Genomic DNA, 19238 nt, shown 5'->3' with positions numbered 1-19238 from the left:
ACGCTGGCCCTGCCCTTTGCTGTCTGCATCCGGCCCCTACGGGCCACTGCCTCTCCTGGTGGGCGGGGTCTGCGCAGCCCCGCCCCTCTGCGCCTGGGCTGAGGCCTCCCTGCGGGGCCCCTGGCAGGAGAGTGCCAGCTGCGCCCCCCGCCAGCACAGGCTCCTCCTGGTTGGACACGGCAGGCAGGTTGTTCCGGTCACCTTGCTCTTCAGAAGGCTCCCCTGCACCTTAACCACACTTGCTCAGGGCCTGCCGTCCCTCCTGGACCCTGACCCCAGCACAGGGCCCGACACTTCTCAGACCCCGAGTCAGAGGCCAGTGGGCCACAAAGCTTCGGGAAGGGCCGGGTGCCAGGAGCTCCCCGCAGAGCCCGACCACCCAGGAGGGATGGCTGGGGGCTCACTGCGAGGCCCTTCTCACCGCACCACCCCCAGGCCACTGAAGAGATCAAACATCTCACTTCTGGGTCTGGCGGGGGCAGCTCCCCTAACTGTCCGCAGAGACGTGAGCACCAGTGTTTAAGGAAGAACAGTCTGCACGGAGGGGCTCGGGCTCAGGCACCCAGTGTTTAAGGAAGAACAGTCCGTCTGCACGGAGGGGCTCGGGCTCAGGCACCCAGTGTTTAAGGAAGAACAGTCCGTCTGCACGGAGGGGCTCGGGCTCAGGCACCCAGTGTTTAAGGAAGAACAGTCCGTCTGCACGGAGGGGCTCGGGCTCAGGCGCCCAGTGTTTAAGGAAGAACAGTCCGTCTGCACGGAGGGGCTCGGGCTCAGGCACCCAGTGTTTAAGGAAGAACAGTCCGTCTGCACGGAGGGGCTCGGGCTCAGGCACCCAGTGTTTAAGGAAGAACAGTCCGTCTGCACGGAGGGGCTCGGGCTCAGGCACCCAGTGTTTAAGGAAGAACAGTCTGTCTGCACGGAGGGGCTCGGGCTCAGGCACCCAGTGTTTAAGGAAGAACAGTCCGTCTGCACGGAGGGGTTCGGGCTCAGGCTCAGGCACCCAGTGTTTAAGAAAGAACAGTCCGTCTGCACGGAGGGGCTCGGGCTCAGGCACTCAGTGTTTAAGAAAGAACAGTCCGTCTGCACGGAGGGGCTCAGGCACCGCTCCGGTGGTCTTTATGGCAGGCGGCATCATCTTTGAATTTTTCTAGTGACAAAATACGTCCCTGTCCTTTTAAATCCACAGCCTTTTATGCTTTTAAACTGTCCCTAAACAATTCACTAGGGGTCTGAGGTGACATTGTTGGGGCGCTCCTTGGGACCCCCCCCCACCCCCACCCCGTGGCCAGGGCCTCCTGCTGCACTTGGGGACCGCCCCTCCCAGAGTCTGGCTCTGCCGTCCTCCCCGCCCACAGGTCCGGATGCCCCCGGGAACAGCGGTCCCTGAGGAGGGGGAGAAACCCCTGCGGAGGGTGAGGCCGTGCTCAGGGCTGAGGAGAGGGTGCCGAGGCCCAGGCCGGAGCGCTGTGGAGAGCAGCCTCCGTAACTAGGGGCGGGGCGGGGAGCAGCCTCTGTAACTAGGGGCGGGGCGGCTGCAATGAAACCGTGGTTTATAAACAACTGTTTCCCACACCAAAGGCAGACAGCCCAGGCGAGACCTGGAGGCCCAGGGTCCCCGGCAGCCTCTCCGGGCCAGGCTCCAGGATCGCTTCCGCTGCTCCCTGGCCGCCCATCCACCTCGCCTCTCACAGGCTGAGTAAGGCAGGGAGCAGCCACACGGCAGGGGCAGGTGACAGCGATGCCAGGGGCCTCGTGGGAACTCCCTGGCTGACCACGGGTCAGTCAGTGGCCTTCTATGTGGCCTGTCGGTTTCTCTTAGTGAACAGATGTGATGATTCTTATCCTTCCCTGCCTGATCCTTCTGAGCTGTGTGACTTTGGGCAGGTAACTGAAACTCTCTGTGCCTCTGTCTTCAACACTGAAACGAGAACTAATATTACTAAATTAACAGGGCCATTAGGAGGAAGACAAGGCTGAAGCATGTAAGCTGCTGACCGGCGTGCATGGCACAGGGAGCCCCACCCAGTGTTAGTTACTGTCTGGAGTCGGGAGTCCAGACAGGCCAGATAGTCATTAAATACACTGAAGGCCCTTCCACTGCTCTGCCCTCAAATTCCGGGCGCTGTGACTCCCAGCTTCCACTCTCTTGGGCACAGGAAATGCACGCGGCCTCACCCTCTGGGGCCGCAGGGACAGGGACATCACAGCAGGAGTGATAATGAGGCCTGACCTCACGGTCAGCACCAGGGACAGGGGCACGTGTAGGCACCGGGAAGACAAGCCTGCCTTAGTGGCAACACTCGTCCAGCCTGTGAGCCACTGGAAAGGGGGCGAGAGGCCTGGAGGACCAGGAAGGTGGGCGGGCAGGGCCCCTCCGCTGTGTGGGCGCCTGCTGTGGCCGTTCCTCTCCAGCGAGGACTCACGACAGCACAGTGCCGTCCCTCAGTGCAGAGGAGTGTCCCCGCCACGCGGCGGGCGTTATGTTTAAGTGTCCGGGACGAGGGAGCTCTCTGTACAATGGGCCAGTGTCAGTCCCAGAGACGGGGCAGCACAGATTAGTAACACTGACGTGACGGAGTGGTACCTGCCACACAGTGTGTTTCACCAGTGCTAAGCATTTTAGTTAACTGCTTTATTACATTTAGAGGTCAGACTTTCCAACGGGGCCCCGTGAAAGGGTTTCTAGTCTCATGTAAAGGACATAGTCCACGTTGTCAATGCAGTGCTGCAGAAACCCTTTTCTATGTATAGTTGAATCCTCTTCACTATGGTTCTAACAAGAGCACCGCTCCTACAGAGGCCTTGGGTGCAGAGTGAGGCCAGGAGAGGTATCTGCATTGCAAAGGGCCAAAGCGGCTAGGGGACAGGCTGGGGACCCACAGGGCTCAGCGAGAAAGCCGCTGCCCCTCGGTCCGGAGCCCACGGCCCTGGCCCTCTCGGGGCTCTTCCACGTGTGCCAGTCCCATGCCAAACACCTTCACACTCGGGGCTCTGCACCCCTGCCCTTGGTCCCCACCGGGGCCCCGTGAACCTGGAGCCTCCCCAGGGTCTGGACCCAGGTCTCACCCATGTGGCGCTCAGATTCTACCAATGATGCGCGTGTTCTCGGTGATGAGCCAACCACAGGGCACAAGCCCTACCCGTCGGCCACCTGGTGCTTCCACAGCCACCTCAGGGGATGGGACTGGGACCCCTTTCATGCAGATTTAAGAACAGAAGTCACATACGATCCTTGAACAGGATCCCAAGGAATGCATCAACAAAGGCAGCTGGTTTCCCCAGAGGCAAATGAAGTGGATGTGGGCTCAGACAGGAGGCGTCTTCCACTGGAACGTAGAAATGCACTCGGGCTGAACGCAAACACTTGCTTACACCTGCTCAAAGGCATTCAGACTCCCGTACCATGAGGTCCAAATGGAAATTAATTGTGGAACTCCTCCAATACCCTGCGACCAGCTGGGAACACAGGACAACTGCTGCTGTGGGGGAAATCATGAAACAAAGTGCTATTTTAGGGCTTAATTCATTATTTTACCCCAGGAAAGCTTCCAAAACAGTGACTGTAAATCATGACCACAATTTGCTACAACGCCTTCCCACTTAAAACCAGAACTGTAGTATTTCTCTCTCTTCCTTTTCAGAGGTAAGCCTTTTAAAATATGACTGGGGTTTAGTCAGACGATAAGATATGGTACGTAGCTGTTTTTCCCAATTGATAAAGAAGTGAACCGAACATTAAACAGCTTGTCACAAAAGTCCTGAACGTCACAGCCTCTGCCCAGTGCACCTGCAGTCACACCGCATTCCTCAGGAGGTCTGCCGGTTCTGGCTGCTTTAGTACCCGATGCAGACAGGCCCCGGTACCCGGCGCGGCTGGGGTCGGCAGAGGCGTGTTGCACACACACCGTGACTCCCTGGGGCAGCCCCCTGACAGGACGGGGCCTCAGCACTCACCCAGGAAGGAAGAGCTCCCAGGAGGAGGCGGACATCTCTGCTCCGTGTGCATCAGCTGAGCCAGGTCGCACGCGAGCCAGGGGCGCAGCAGTGCCGGCTGCCACATGGCCGCCGCAGGGGGTCCCCCGCTCTGGCTGCTTGCGCACACGTCACTGCGTTCCCAACGAGCCGGTGGGGCTGTGGGCTCTCACCAAATTCAAGTTCAGGGAGGCCAGTCTTGTTGCCCAAACTCCAGACAGTAAGTGATATAAATGGGACTCCTAACCCCCTCCGTCTGGCCCCAAGCCCGTGTTCCCTCACCATCTCTCGCGAGGCGGACCGCCAGGGTCACACCCGCCACGCTCCCGCGCCCCTGCTGCTCTCCGCTGCCACGGGAGGAGGCTGGCAGGCCCCCATGCTGTTCCCCGCTGCCCTGGGAGGAGGCTGGCAGGCCCCCATGCTGCTCCCCGCTGCCCTGGGAGGAGGCTGGCAGGCCCCCATGCTGCTCCCCGCTGCCCTGGGAGGAGGCTGGCAGGCCCCCATGCTGCTCCCCGCTGCCCTGGGAGGAGGCTGGCAGGCCCCCATGCTGCTCCCCGCTGCCCTGGGAGGAGGCTGGCAGGCCCCCATGCTGCATCCCAGCTGCCACGGGAGGAGGCTGGCAGGCCCCCATGCTGCTCCCCGCTGCCCTGGGAGGAGGCTGGCAGGCCCCCATGCTGCTCCCCGCTGCCCTGGGAGGAGGCTGGCAGGCCCCCATGCTGCTCCCCGCTGCCCTGGGAGGAGGCTGGCAGGCCCCCATGCTGCTCCCCGCTGCGTCCTGCACGAAGAGCGTCAGGGAAGGGGCCACAGCGCAACGTGCCCTCCTGGTGACGAGACTGCGTGCACTTCTGTCCCCAGCAAAGGCTTCGGAGCTTTGCGTCTCGCACTCACGAGTATAAATAATAACAGTAATACCTCAAAACCAGGCTGACCAGCCGGCAGTTCCTACCGGTGACCCTGCGTTCCCACTTCACACGACCCACAGCTCTTACACTATACTCCTCAGTCACTGACCCATTCACCAGTAGTCACCAGACTACCACTGTTCCAGCTCGGAGCCGGTCCCAGGAGCAGACCAGTTCCCACGCTCACGCTCACGCTCACGGCGCTTGCATTGGGGGAGGGGGCTGAGTTAATGTGGCGGGGCACGGGGACAGATGGCTGGGGGCCCTCCAGGGAGGCCAGGGAGGGCCTCTCTGAGGACATAAGCTGATTCCCCAAAGACATGAGACAAGAGTGAACAGCCAGAGCTCAGCCCCACGAAGGCCTCAGTGGACGAGGCTCACAGAGGGCAAAACTCTACCCCTGATATGAGTCCTGCCCCTGACTAACCAGGGGCCTGGGGCAGGGCACGCAGTGCTTCTGGCCAGAGCTCAAGGAGACAGTGACGGCTCACCACCTTTACTGTGCTTATGAAGAGCGTCACGGAGAAAACGTGTCCTAGGGAGTTCTGTCCCCAGTGAGGAGCGGGACAAGCGAAGGTGTTTGTCAGGTACAGCCACCGGAGGCTGCCGTGGGAGCCGGCTTCTCAGCTCTTAGGTGAAGGGCGGAGTCTCAGGAAGGCGGCTCCAGCCCTAGGGAGGCGTGTTCCACAGGCAGCGTCATGCCTGTGCCCACAGGGGCTGTGCACGGCTGCAGTCCCAAGCCGGCAGGGGCTCCTGTCACGCCTACCCGCTTCCTTTGGAGACTGTGCCAGCGCTGGCACAACACCGGGTGCTGGAGGCCCCGGGACTAGGAGGAGGCGAGAGCAGCACTTGGGCACCACCCTTTGTGCCTTTCAGTCCTTGCTGAGGCTGCTTCTGTCACTGTCACACCAGCAAGGCAACAGTTACAAGGCATTCACCGTCACACCAGCAAGGCAACAGTTACAAGGCATTCACCGTCACGCCAGCAAGGCAACAGTTACAAGGCATTCACCGTCACACCAGCAAGGTAACAGTTACAAGGCATTCACCGTCACACCAGCAAGGCAACAGTTACAAGGCATTCACCGTCACACCAGCAAGGCAACAGTTACAAGGCATTCGCCGTCACACCAGCAAGGCAACAGTTACAAGGCACCAGAGCAGCAATCAAAAAGACATTTAGCGTCGGCCTAGTGTGCGGAGGACCCGGGTTCGATTCCCGGCCAGGGCACACAGGAGAAGCGCCCATTTGCTTCTCCACCCCTCCGCCGCGCTTTCCCTCTCTGTCTCTCTCTTCCCCTCCCGCAGCCAAGGCTCCATTGGAGCAAAGATGGCCCGGGCGCTGGGGATGGCTCCTTGGCCTCTGCCTCAGGCGCTAGAGTGGCTCTGGTCGCAACATGGCGATGCCCAGGATGGGCAGAGCATCGCCCCCTGGTGGGCAGAGCGTCGCCACTGGTGGGCGTGCCGGGTGGATCCCGGTCGGGCGCATGCAGGAGTCTGTCTGACTGTCTCTCCCTGTTTCCAGCTTCAGAAAAATGAAAAAAAAAAAAAAAAAAAAAAGACCATTTAGTCTTGAAGAGATTTTATTGCTGCTGAAAAGATATCTAATATTCGTCAAATTATTATTACAAAGCAATTCCTTCTCTAATTATGCTACTGCAAATTTAAAAGATATGAAACCATAAAAGTTTTGGATGAGAACACAGGCCCATTTCTGGTCACAATGGTTCTTCTGATCTATCTCCTCAGGCAAGGGAAACGAAAGGAAAAATAAGCAAACGGGACCACATGAAACTAAAAAGCTTGTGCTCAGCAAAGGAAACCACCAACAAAGTGAAAAGACGGCCCACTGAATGGGAGAGCATATTTGCCAATGACACATCTGATAAGGAGTTAATATCCACAATTTATAAAGAACTTATACAACTCAACACCAAAAAGCCCCCCAAACAATCCAATTTGTAAGTGGGCAAAGGATTAAATAGATACTTCTCCAAAGAGGACATACAGATAGCCAACGGATATGAAAAGATGCTCAATGTCACTAACCATCTGAGAAATGCAAATTAAAACCACAATGAGATATCACGTCACCCCTGTCAGAATGGCACTCATCCACAGATCAACGAACAGCCAGTGCTGGGGAGGGTGTGGTGGGGACGCAGGTGGTGCGGTATGGAGTTACCTCAAAGTATTAAGATGAGAACTGTTTTTAACCTAGCTATCTTTGGGTACTTCTAGGGAACATACCCAAAGAAACCCAAAACACAAATTCAGAAGCATGTGCGCCCCCCTCTGGGCATTGCAGCGTTATTTACAATAACCAAGATCCGGAAGCAGCCCAAGTGCCCATCGGTACACGAGTGGGTAAAAAGCCGTGGTACGTGTACACAATGGAATACTACTCAGCCATAGAAGAGAAGGAAATCTACCCTTTGTGAGAGCGTGGACGGACCTGAGAGCATTGGGCTGAGTGAAGTAAGCCAGGCAGAGAGAGACAAGGACCACACGACCCACTCATATGTGGAGCCTGATGAACATGAACTAACAAACACAATAACGACAAACATGAACAGGGGAAGACTGACAGCTGTCGGGGGAGGGGAGGCGGGAGGGCGGGGTGGATTGAGCAAAAAAAGAAAAAAATCAGAGAAAATGCTCATGGACACAGACGACAGTGTGGTGATGGGTGGAGGAGGGTAGAGGGGTACAGACGGTGATGGAAGGAGACTTGATTTGGGGGTGAACGCACAGTACCGTGTACAGAAGACGTGCTGTGGAGCTGGGAGCCTGAAACCTGTGTAGTTTTGTCAGCCAGTACCGCCCCAATCAAGCCAGTTTAAAAATATATGAAAAGCATGCTAAGAATTAGGAAATCTAGTGGGCACACTAAACTATTTCCTCATAATTTCTCAAAGAGTCTGAAAACCAGCCCAGGGCTCTCAGGCTGACCTCCCTCAGTGAAACGTCCTCACTAAAAGCAGCCGGAAACAAGCGTCCGCAGAGGACAGCGTTACCATCTGTATCTCCTCGGGGGACAGCTCATCTTCGCTCTCGCCAGCGCCCCAGGTTCCAAACTCGGGTGGTTTTTCGGGCAGGACCTTTTCTGTTAAAAAAACAATTAAACATAAATAGAAGGCAGAGTATTTATCTTAGAACAGGCTGGCGGGGGATGCAGACATCCTAAGAACACGGGAGGGAACGGCGCCTCCCAGTCTGTCCGGATCTGGTTACCTGCTGGCCGGTATTCAGACACGGCCGCACGATTCCTCCACACGGCTTGGACCTGCGTGCCGGCGAGTGTGCATGTCTGCGTGCGTGTGCGGGGGGTGGAGGGGGCCTGTGTGCTGGCGAGTGTGCATGTCTGCGTGCGTGTGCGGGGGGTGGAGGGGGCCTGTGTGCTGGCGAGTGTGCATGTCTGCATGTGTGTGCAGGGGGCCTGTGTGCTGGCGAGTGTGCATGTCTGCATGCGTGTGGAGGGGGCCTGTGTGCCGGCGAGTGTGCATGTCTGCATGTGTGTGCGGGGGGTGGAGGGGACCTGTGTGCTGGCGAGTGTGCATGTCTGCGTGCGTGTGCGGGGGGTGGAGGGGGCCTGTGTGCTGGCGAGTGTGCATGTCTGCGTGTGTGTGCGGGGGGTGGAGGGGGCCTGTGTGCTGGCGAGTGTGCATGTCTGCATGTGTGTGCGGGGGTGGAGGGGGCCTGTGTGCTGGCGAGTGTGCATGTCTGCATGTGTGTGCGGGGGGTGGAGGGGGCCTGTGTGCTGGCGAGTGTGCATGTCTGCATGTGTGTGCGGGGGTGGAGGGGGCCTGTATGCTGGCGAGTGTGCATGTCTGCATGTGTGTGCGGGGGGGTGGAGGGGCCTGTGTGCTGGCGAGTGTGCATGTCTGCACGTGTGTGCGGGGGGTGGAGGGGGCCTGTGTGCTGGCGAGTGTGCATGTCTGCACGCGTGTGCGGGGGGTGGAGGGGGCCTGTGTGCTGGCGAGTGTGCATGTCTGCATGCGTGTGCGGGGGGTGGAGGGGGCCTGTGTGCTGGCGAGTGTGCATGTCTGCACGCGTGTGCGGGGGGTGGAGGGGGCCTGTGTGCTGGCGAGTGTGCATGTCTGCATGCGTGTGCGGGGGGTGGAGGGGGCCTGTGTGCTGGCGAGTGTGCATGTCTGCATGTGTGTGTGTGGGGGCCTGTGTGCTGGCGAGTGTGCATGTCTGCATGCGTGTGGAGGGGGCCTGTGTGCTGGCGAGTGTGCATGTCTGCATGTGTGTGGAGGGGGCCTGTGTGCTGGCGAGTGTGCATGTCTGCATGCGTGTGGAGGGGGCCTGTGTGCTGGCGAGTGTGCATGTCTGCGTGCGTGTGCGGGGGTGGAGGGGGCCTGTGTGCTGGCGAGTGTGCATGTCTGCACGCGTGTGCGGGGGGTGGAGGGGGCCTGTGCAGTGTTGGTCCTGCACCGTCTCCAGCCAGGGGACAAACCCACGGGCACCTTCCAGACCGTCTTCCCACGTGTTCTACTTCACAACACGCACTCACATACACGCCTCCCTCTACTCTGGAAGACTGCAGAACGTATGCGCATCCCACTGTATAAAATCACATACACACAGGGTGCAGAATGCAGCGCCCCGAGCCCGTCCTCCCCAGAAGTGACGTGCGTGCTCTGACGCACTCTCACGGGCCGACCTGAGCACACTCAGGTGTGCGGCTCCTGCCTCCCGCACCCCAACCCAGACAGGAGTTTCGTGTGTGGTGGTTTCACGTGGTTGTAAAACTTGCTCTCTGTGACTTAACATGTGCTTGGGGATGGTCCTGTGTGGGTCCACACCCACCTGCATCATTCTTTTAAATTGTAAGATGTCCCACTGTGAGACCCAGTTATCAGGTTATTACACAACCACAGCTCTGCCGAGAACCTCGGTGACTGTGTTCTCGCGGGCATGACGGCACCGTGCCGCCCATGCTGGGCCCATGCGGGTGGATGCCAGCAGACACCTGGTGTGGCTGCGGGCCGGCGGTGCACGGACACTGTGATGCAGAGCACCGTTCTGCTTTGAGCTCCTGCCAGCAGGGCTCAGGAAGAGAGGCAAGGCAAGACTGAGCGGGCATTCACACCTGGGTCGTCTTCGGGGACAGGGCCTTCCTCGGAGTCTTCCTCGGGACCCTGGGATGCTTTCTCGGGAGACACGGACTCTCCTGTCCTGGCATTGGCTTCCGGCTCCAGCTTGGATCTAAGAACAATCAGCAACCACAGCGGTCACTGAGGCAGCAGATTCCACTCTGACAGCAGGGAGTCCCCCGGACCCCGCGTGCTCGTCCTGTGCCCTCCCCACACCCGTCCTGCTTCGGCCAGCCCTGCCAACGTCCTTTATAACAACAGGGCCCGCTCAGAGTCACTTTCTGCGTCTATCTGTCACTTCTCTCGGTCCCCTCAGGTTTGGGGCAGCTCTTCAGCCTTCCTCGAGTTTCGTGACCTTGATCCACAATCACGTGCCAGCTATTTGCTAAGACACCCTCAATGTGAATGTGACCTCTGCTTGTGGCTGGATTCAGGTCAGGCGTCTCTGGCATTACAAGGAGTGATATTCTATTCACATTCTTCTCGCATCCTCCCAGGCTGTGTGTGATTTCACGGCGACCGCCTGATTAAGGGGGTGCCTGCCAGGTTCCACCATCACAGTTACGCTCTCCCCTTCTGTAATTAACGAGGGCTGGGGGAGGGGATGCTTTGACACTATGGAACTATCCACTTCAAGCTTTCAATCTGCTCATTTACTTATTTCTACCTGGATGGACGCACGAGGTCCTGTTCTGTTCGGTGGGTTATGATCGGCTACGACCACTGATCCCGAGGCCCTCAGTGTCCCCGGCGTGGCCCCAGAAGCCGCTGCACAATGGCGGGTGCCCTTTCTGCACATCCCCGCCGTTCTCGGAGCCCTGCCTGCTTTCTGGTACACGATGTTCCAGGCTCAGTTTGACTCGTCTGTTTCTCCAAGGAGCCCTGATTCCTGACTGCTGAAATTGCCACTCAGAAGCCGGGACCTGAATGCTACACGTGCTTACTGTCACGGGGAGTCACTGGGTCCAGGCCCTCTCAGCGGGCAGCACCAGAAACCGTGCGTGTGCATCCACACACCAGTACACACACACACATGTACAACCACATTTCTACATTGATCATGTGAACGGCAGGCCGTGAGTTCACACCAGCACCTTCCATTACAATCCAGCCCCTCGGGGCTCATCCTGGCTCCCATCCCCCTCCTGTAGCACCCAGGGTGATCAATCCCTCTCCACACAGCCCGCCACCACCTCCCCAGCCACGCTCCCCGGGGTGTCGGGCTCCTCAGCGCGGGTGACCCTGCCCTGCCCGGGAAGCGCCCCCCGCCACTGCGCACCTGCTCTCCCTGTGCCAGGGCTGCTCACCAAGGGGAGGGGCTTAACTGGCTTTTTGGGTTTTTTTTGTACTTTTCTGAAGCTGGAGACGGGAGGCAGTCAAACAGACTCCCGCATGCGCCCGACCAGGATCCACCCGGCTCGCTCACCAGGGGGCGATGCTCTGCCCATCTGGGGCGTCGCTCTGTTGCATCCAGAGCCATTCTAGCGCCTGAGGCAGAGGCCACAGAGCCATCCTCAGTGCCCGGGCCAACTTTGCTCCAGTGGAGCCTTGGCTGCGGGAGGGGAAGAGAGAGACAGAGAGGAAGGAGAGGGGGAGGGGTGGAGAAGCAGATGGGCGTTTCTCCTGTGTGCCTTGGCCGGGAATTGAACCTGGGGCTCCTGCACTCCAGGCCGACACTCTACCACTGAGCCAACTGGCCAGGGCCTTAACTGGCTTAAATAAAGGACTCCTTTGACATCTGTCACTCTGCGTGTATGCGATGTGCCCATTTTCAATTTAAAATGAACAAAAGACCGCAGTGCAGCAGACTTAGACAAAGTTCCGTGCTTTTTTTTTTTTAAGTGATAAAAACAGATCTAATTATACACAGACTGTCTACTGAAATCCCTCAGGGAAATTACAAATTATCTAGGTGAAGGCAATTTGAGAATAAAAAGTTGTCAGAAAGAACAGTTTACGCCCTGTGACTTATTTAGACGAGCTCCTCTCACTGAGGCCGGAGCCCGTCACAGCTGCAACCAGCACGGTCCCCAGCTGGCCATCGGTGGTTTCCACATCCCTTGTCTGAGAATCCTTGGGATTCTGGTTAAAAGTTTAAAAGAGCAGAAGGAGACAGAAAAGAGGGCGAGAAACAGATTTTTCAGTTTGAAACAGGGAACTACGTGGGAGAGTTCTTTGCAAACCTGGAACACAGCCCTATACAAATATTAGAGAGCAGTGACTCACGTGCCAGGTTCGGCACCTCTTTCATGCTCCAGTGAAGGCTCTGGGGGGAGGGAGAGACGCTGGACATGCAACAGGTCAGCACGGCCATTTCGGAAGTGGCTCCATGCACGCACGACCAGGGAGCAGGGCCGGTCTCTCACCACCCTGAGCACCTGCACCACCAGCTGTGCACCTGTGCACAGAGGTCTCCGGACTGTGTCCTAGAGGGTTTCAAGCCAGTGCTGCTCAGAGAGCGAGGCCTGAACCGGAACCGGAACCGGAACCAGAACCGGACTAAGGAGCTGTCCCCGAGCTGGCTGCTCTGACACGTGCAGACACGAAGAGGAAACTCTGAGAACATGAACAGCAATCCGGCACTGACACCGGGGACGCAGCCCCTGAACAGGGTGTGGAGTGGTCCTGCTGTCACTCAACCCCAGGGAGGGTCACCTTTGGCCTACGGCGTACTGCCCTGGACCGCAGTCCGACAGTGGCAGACACCGGGGCAGAGTCCTGTAGCCTGGACGGCCCCCTCAGCACACCTGTAAAGCGCCTGATGGTTTGTATCTTAGGCTTTACAGACCACATATGACTTCTGTGTCATACTCTTTTTTCTTTTGTTTAAAAAGCCTTTAAAGATATAGGAACCATGCTTAGCTTGAGGGTTGTACAGAGACAAAGGGCTGGCCCTGGCTCCCGGGCCACAGTTGCTGACCCCTCTTCTAGGCGACGAGGAAGACCCCCGCTGTGGGTCGTGGAAGAGACATCAGGGTGGGAAAAGGGGCGGAGGCTGAGATGAAGGTCTAAGGATCAGATGTAAACCACGGTGAACACAGCTGACAGCACCCGTCAGATGACTGCCGTCTGCTGAGAGAGAACTTAAACTTCTCACACGCAGGAAAGGACAGACACGTGAGGCCATGGTGGGCTCACCAGCTGGCAGGGACCCTTCCACAATGTGTGTGAGCATTGCGTTGCCACGGCGTGCTCTGAGCAGCTCACAGTCCTGGTCAATTACACCTCAGTAGAGCTGAATTTTAATAAAGAAATCCACTGCTATAAACCCAGTATCACTTGTTTCTCCCTTCATCTTCACCATCTTCACCATCACGACCGTCTCCGTCTCTGACAAGCTCTGCCGACTGAGCTCTCCGGTGTCTCAGACCCTGGGCTGGGGCTGTGGGCCCCGAGGCGGGGGACGGCTCCCTCCCCCGCTGCCATCGAGCTGGGGCGCCAGGGCGGACACAGAGACAGTGACAGAAGGGAACCCTTCCCAGGGACTGAATGAGGAGTGAGAATGCATGTGGCAAGAGCACTAGTCTTTTGTTCTTTAAAACAGAAAAACGGAATGCGGCAACACTTTGATCTTTTTTTTTTTTTTTCTTTTTTACAGAGACAGAGAGAGGGATAGACAGGGGCAGACAGACAGGAACGGAGAGATGAGAAGCATCAATCATTAGTTTTTCGTTGCGTGTTGCAACACCTTAGTTGTTCATTGATTGCTTTCTCATATGTGCCTTGACCGCGGGCCTTCAGCAGACCGAGTAACCCCTTGCTCAAGCTCAGCGACCTTGGGCTCAAGCCGGTGAGCTTTTGCTCAAACCAGATGAGCCTGCGCTCAAGCTGGCGACCTCGGGGTCTTGAACCTGGGTCTTCCACATCCCAGTTCGATGCTCTATCCACTGCGCCACCGCCTGGTCAGGCAACACTTTGATCTTTTGTGCTACCTTCAGGAGTGAGAAACTCGAGGTCACAGGCCTGGCCGTGGGATGATGCAGCGTTTTCTGGAGTGGCTTTGCCGGGTGTCTTGGGAGCAGAGCCCACACAGGGAGCAGGGGGCCTCGTGGAAGACACAGGCAGGCCCTGCAAGGGCTCGGGGACCCCGCACTCCAGCACCCCTCACCTTGCTGGACCCCAGAAACCGTTTTCAGAGTGGCACTGACTTAGGTCACTGGGCTTTCCTCGGAACACCTAGGACAGTCTCACCATCCTCTAGAACAGGCGTCCCCAAACTGCTGCGGCCCCCTGAGGCCATTTATCCAGCCCCCACTGCACTTCCGGAAGGGGCACCTCTTTCATTGGTGGTCAGTGAGAGGACCACTGTATTTGGCAGAGAAACAATGGTCTGAGAAACAGTGAACTGGCCCCCTGTGTAAAAAGTCTGGAGACCCCTGCTCTAGAACTCACCGTCGGATGCACTCGTGTATGCCACACCGACCGAGTCAGCCGGGGCAGTGAGGCCGCCTCACACTCCCCTCTGCTGCCCGCTGCTGTGCCATGCCCACCCAGTGCCAGGAGAAACCACCATCTTTCAGACCAGAGTCTTATCCTGCTCAATCTCTCGAGCCCAAGGTGCCACTCTAAGCACATCTCTGTCACAGTGCAGGCGGCACGTCGGAATGAACACCAGCAGAGTGAAAGCACGGTTGCCGTGGGAGACGCAGGACAGCACAACCCACAACTCGACAGATGGGAACAGCTGTCTGGAGAAAGGCCCAGCGTTCCAGGTTTGGCTCTGTCCCTGGACTGCTGTATAATTTATTAGGCCCTTGCAGAAAAAACCCTCTGCAGCAGCAGACAAGACTACCAGAGGTTAATTCCGATTTCTAGGTTGCTACCTTAGACCCAGTCCCCAAGAGAAAGGAAGCCAGTGACACACAACCTGATTACTTTCTGGAAAGGGGAATGTTCCTGATTCATTCAGATGGTTTTTTAATCAGAGTGTGTACCCAGGAGGACATCTGATGGCTATTTCTACCTAAAGCATAACCAAAATGTTAGTGTTTTCCCACGGTCAGGAAGGTAAGGGTCATTATTTCATCCCTCTGGGATGACAAGGCCATCTGTGCCAAGGTTGTGCCCAACCCCAGCCCACAGCCTTCCCAATTCGAAGCTCTTGCTCTGCGGACCCGAGGGGCAGGGACGCACAGCTGTGCCCATCCCTCCCCCATTCAGAACTGCTCACGGGCACCACCCTGGCAGGTGCTGGCACCACAGAGACAAAAGACACGGTGGCCCTGCCTTCAAAGGACTCACAGTCTTGTAGCAGGAGAAAGAACAGCTGTCACCGCCCCTGAGGTCTAGCGTGAGGCAGCGAGCAGCAGGGGCCACTGTCACACAGGGCACAGCCGAGGGTGCACAGAGCGCGTCCCACTTAACCACCGAGTGTCCTTCCATGGAAGCACACAGCAGCTGAGACTACCGACTAACGAGCAGGACATGTGCACCCGCCTGGAACGAGAACCCTCTGGTCTGGCAGATTCGGGTGGCAATACCCTCTGTGAAACAAATACCAGCACAGAACACCTCTTCTCCTCTACTGTGAGCATCAGACGGCTCCTTCCTGAACAAACACCCTTTTCTTTCACTTTGAACCAAACAGACACAACAGTAGCAACAATGCCACAAAACCCAGGCACCTGTGTTTCTCAAATCCATTTTATAAGAGCGATTTTTACCAAAAATCATCTCCAACCAAATCAAAATAACAAAAATAACCCACCAATCCAACTTGACCACGAACAAACTCCATTTACAGTCAAATTATCTTCAGGTGTGTCATTCATCCACCAGCAGTCCGCAGTGGGCGGGGTCCGCAGTGGGCGGGCTCCCCAGTGAGCAGGGGCCCGCAGTGAGCAGGGGTCCCCAGTGAGCAGGGGTCCCCAGTGGGCGGGGTCCGCAGTGGGCGGGGTCCGCAGACCGGGGCGCCAGACCGCGAAGGACACTGTGCGGGGACCTGCGCGGGAGCAGAAGTCTGAGCGCAGGCCACGTCTCGGCGGGGCTGGGAGGAGGAAGGGGTGCCTGTCGGCTGACGGATGGGAAGACGGGCAGAGGACAGACATGTGAGGGGTGCTCTGGGCAGAGAAGGCAGCCAGGACTGCGGCCTCAGAGCTGCAAGGCACGAGGCCCCGTAGAACACCACGCACCCGGGTATGGCCAGAGCATCCAGCCAAGGAGACCAACCACACACACACAGGCTGCGGCCCCATGGCCAGGGGCCTCGAACGCCGTGCTGTGGAGTCTGCTTTGTGGGACAGGGGGGCAGAGGGCTAGCACTGTGCGCCTGCTTTGTGGGACAGGGGAGCAGAGGGCTAGCACTGTGCGCCTGCTTCGGCAGACGCATCCAGGAGCGAGATGAGGAAAGGACGAGAAGGGGGTGGACTGCATCGGGAAGGGCAGCGTCTCCTCAGGGTCCTGTGCTCAAGGTATCCGGCACAGGGCAGCCGGCAGGCAGGGGGCGAGGCATGCTTCACTGTCTAAACGGGAACAATTCCCATCGGACCGAGTTTAATTTGTGAACACCTCTGCTGAGACTCAGGGACTGCGGAGGCAGCAGCAAAAGCCTCTTCCTACTTTACCTGGGTCATCTGTTTAGGCTACGGTGTCAGGGTCCGCCTGGCTGGGGTCAGGAAGCAGAGACAGACACCTCTCCCTCTGGTGGGTGGACCCAGCGACCACATCATCTCGACAGTAAATCACACATTGGAGGCGAACCTTCTCCTCCAGGACTCAGACCCTCTGCCTGCCCCTCCTCTGCCTGCCCCTCCTCTGCCTGCCCCTCCTCTGCCTGTCCCCTCCTCAGGCCCGCACGGCTCTCTTCCTCTCGGGTCACTTTCCCAGACACTGTTCTTCCGACAGCCACCACCAGGCTGAAGGCTCGGGAAATCCGCCTGACCGCCCTGCGTGCGGTTCAGACCTTAGCCCAGCTGAGTGATGCCGGGCCAGTGGCCCAGGTCCTCTGAGGACACTAATTACGGTGGTGTGAGGGTTAAATGAAATAAATGAACACACTGTCTGACCCATGACAAACACTGAACAGTGGATGAGAGCACATTAACACACAGCAGCTGCTCACCACTGGTTGGCCTATGCTGACGCATTTTGTTCTCACAATACCCAACAAGGTAGGTATCATGAATTTTCCCATTTTACACAAGGAGGAAAACTAAGGCACAGAGAAGTTAAGCAAGCTTCCCAAAGTCACACAGCTTGCAAGTGGCAGAGCCAGGATCTGAACACAGGCTGTCTGGCGCAGAGTCTGAGCTCTCAGGCACTAGGCTGTGCTACTTGACAGTTCCATCCTCCCTCTGGACTTGGTGCTGGCCTCGCTAATTATGACCTACCCGGAGTAAGCCGGCTGATCTTCCATCTGTACATGGCAACCCAGCCTGACGCGAGCTCCGTGAGGGCCGTCTCCCTGCCTGTGCTCTCGGGGCCTTGTGTACCCGCAGTTCCTGCTGATGGCGGCCTGACTCCCTACTTACTCTCCTGCACAAACGTCTACGGGTTGGCATGTGCGACTTCAAGTCTGTCTCACTGTGTGCAGAAGACAGTTAACTCAGCAGACCTGCGACGGCTCTCCTGAGCAGGGCCTGCCTGCGGCTTAGGCCTTGGCTGGTGCCCGGGCACTCGGCTCCTGCCTCCCTGACGAGAGGGGCTCACTGTGCGGAACTGTTGTGCCAACAGCGTGGCTTATGCCACACGCCCACCTTCCTTCCATGAGGCTGGAGTTCTGGTGCGTGCCAGGTAGCAGGTGCTTACCCAGCCAGCTCCAACCAAGTCCCTGAGCCGTGAGTCTCTGAAGAGCTACCTGGTGAGCGCCACTTCCCACCTGTTGTCACAGGCACTTCCTGTGGGGCGGCACTGGAGGGGACTGGCGGCGTGCCCCTGGGCCCTCTGCACCCGTGCGCCTCCTCCCCTCGCTGCGGCCGCCCACCCCGGCCGTGCACCCTGCAGTGGGTCTCGGCCAGGAGCAGGCTGAGTCCTACCGGTCCTCCTAGAAATCAGTCACCAGACCTGAGGGTGCTGCTGAGACCCCGACACAGCAAGAAAGCAGAAAATTTGTCCCCAAACAGTATGTACTGTTATCTTCTGAAAGATCACCCTAAAGTCGGCCCTGGCCTGTTGGCTCAGTGGTAGAGCATCGGCCTGGTGTGCAGAAGTCCCGGGTTCGATTCCCAGCCAGGGCACACAGGAGAAGCACCCATCTGCTTCTCCACCCCTCCCCCTCTCCTTCCTCTCTGTCTCTCTCTTCCCCTCCCGCAGTGGAGGCTCCATTGGAGCAAAGATGGCCCGGGCGCTGGGGATGGCTCTGTGGCCTCTGCCTCAGGCGCTAGAGTGGCTCTGGATGCAACAGAGCGCCGCCCCAGAGGGGCAGAACATCGCCCCCTGGTGGGCATGCCGGGTGGATCCCGGTCGGGCACATGCGGGAGTCTGTCTGACTGCCTCCCTGTTTCCAGCTTCAGAAAAATGAAAAAAAAAACAAAAAAAAAAACACCCTAAAGTCTTTCCAAAGTTAGAAGTGACCAAGAACTGGACTTGGACCCGCACCCCATGTTCATTAGGATCCACACGCAGCCTGGTGGACAGCTGGGAGGGCCAGGCCCCGTGTTCCAGAGCTGGCACGGAGGACAGCGGGGAGGGCCAGGCCCCGTGTCCCAGAGCTGGCACGGAGGACAGCGGGGAGGGCCAGGCCCCGTGTCCCAGAGCTGGCACGGAGGACAGCGGGGAGGGCCAGGCCCCGTGTCCCAGAGCTGGCACGGAGCCCGGCAGGGAGGGCCAGGCCCCGTGTCCCAGAGCTGGCACGGAGGACAGCGGGGAGGTAGACAGAGGCCGTGGAAACCCAGTGAGCCTGGCTGTGTGGCCTCGGGCAAGTCACCAGACCCACCAGAGCTGCCCGAGCTCACCTGCACTGAATGGGGCGGGTCCGGAGGGGACGGTATGCTCACGGGAGGGAGGAGCATGGCACAGAGCCTGAGGGAGGCCTGGCGGGGGCACTGCCCGCTGTGCTTGGCTCTTCCCTCAGGGACACACTGTAGGAGGCAGCGGGGGGCGGGGAGTGTGGGGGTCACAGAGGCCCGGGCAACACGGCTGACAGGGCGCCAGCCTTGTCTACAAAGACAAGACCACGGGGAAGGGCGTGGATTCTGGACCAGGAGCCTGACTTCCAGGGCCGCAGCCCCCGCCCCGAGTGAGGGAAGCAGCAGACTGCGTGAGCGCAGGCCGGCGCGGGCGTGCTCACGAGCGGCAGCGTTCCTGAGAGTGACTGAGGGACCCC

The 19238-nt window shown here is 58.3% G+C and overlaps 1 protein-coding gene across 1 annotated transcript in view; it reads right to left on the bottom strand.

Annotated features, from left to right (window-relative positions):
- The window catches only part of STX18 (syntaxin 18), a 109424-nt gene that overhangs the window by 4915 nt on the left and 85271 nt on the right, over window positions 1–19238 (bottom strand). The window contains exons 6-7 of the mRNA XM_066385201.1: window positions 9973–10088; window positions 7892–7980 (exon numbers count right to left, since the gene is read on the bottom strand). Of these exons, the coding sequence (XP_066241298.1) occupies window positions 7892–7980; window positions 9973–10088 (205 nt within the window). The remainder of the gene's footprint in view (window positions 1–7891; window positions 7981–9972; window positions 10089–19238) is intronic.

This window comes from Saccopteryx leptura, chromosome 5 (genome assembly GCF_036850995.1).
Source record: "Saccopteryx leptura isolate mSacLep1 chromosome 5, mSacLep1_pri_phased_curated, whole genome shotgun sequence".
Classification (NCBI taxonomy): Eukaryota; Metazoa; Chordata; class Mammalia; order Chiroptera; family Emballonuridae; genus Saccopteryx; species Saccopteryx leptura.
The sequence above is the reverse complement of the archived record's forward strand: the minus strand, read 5'-3'. Positions and strand labels throughout refer to the sequence as shown.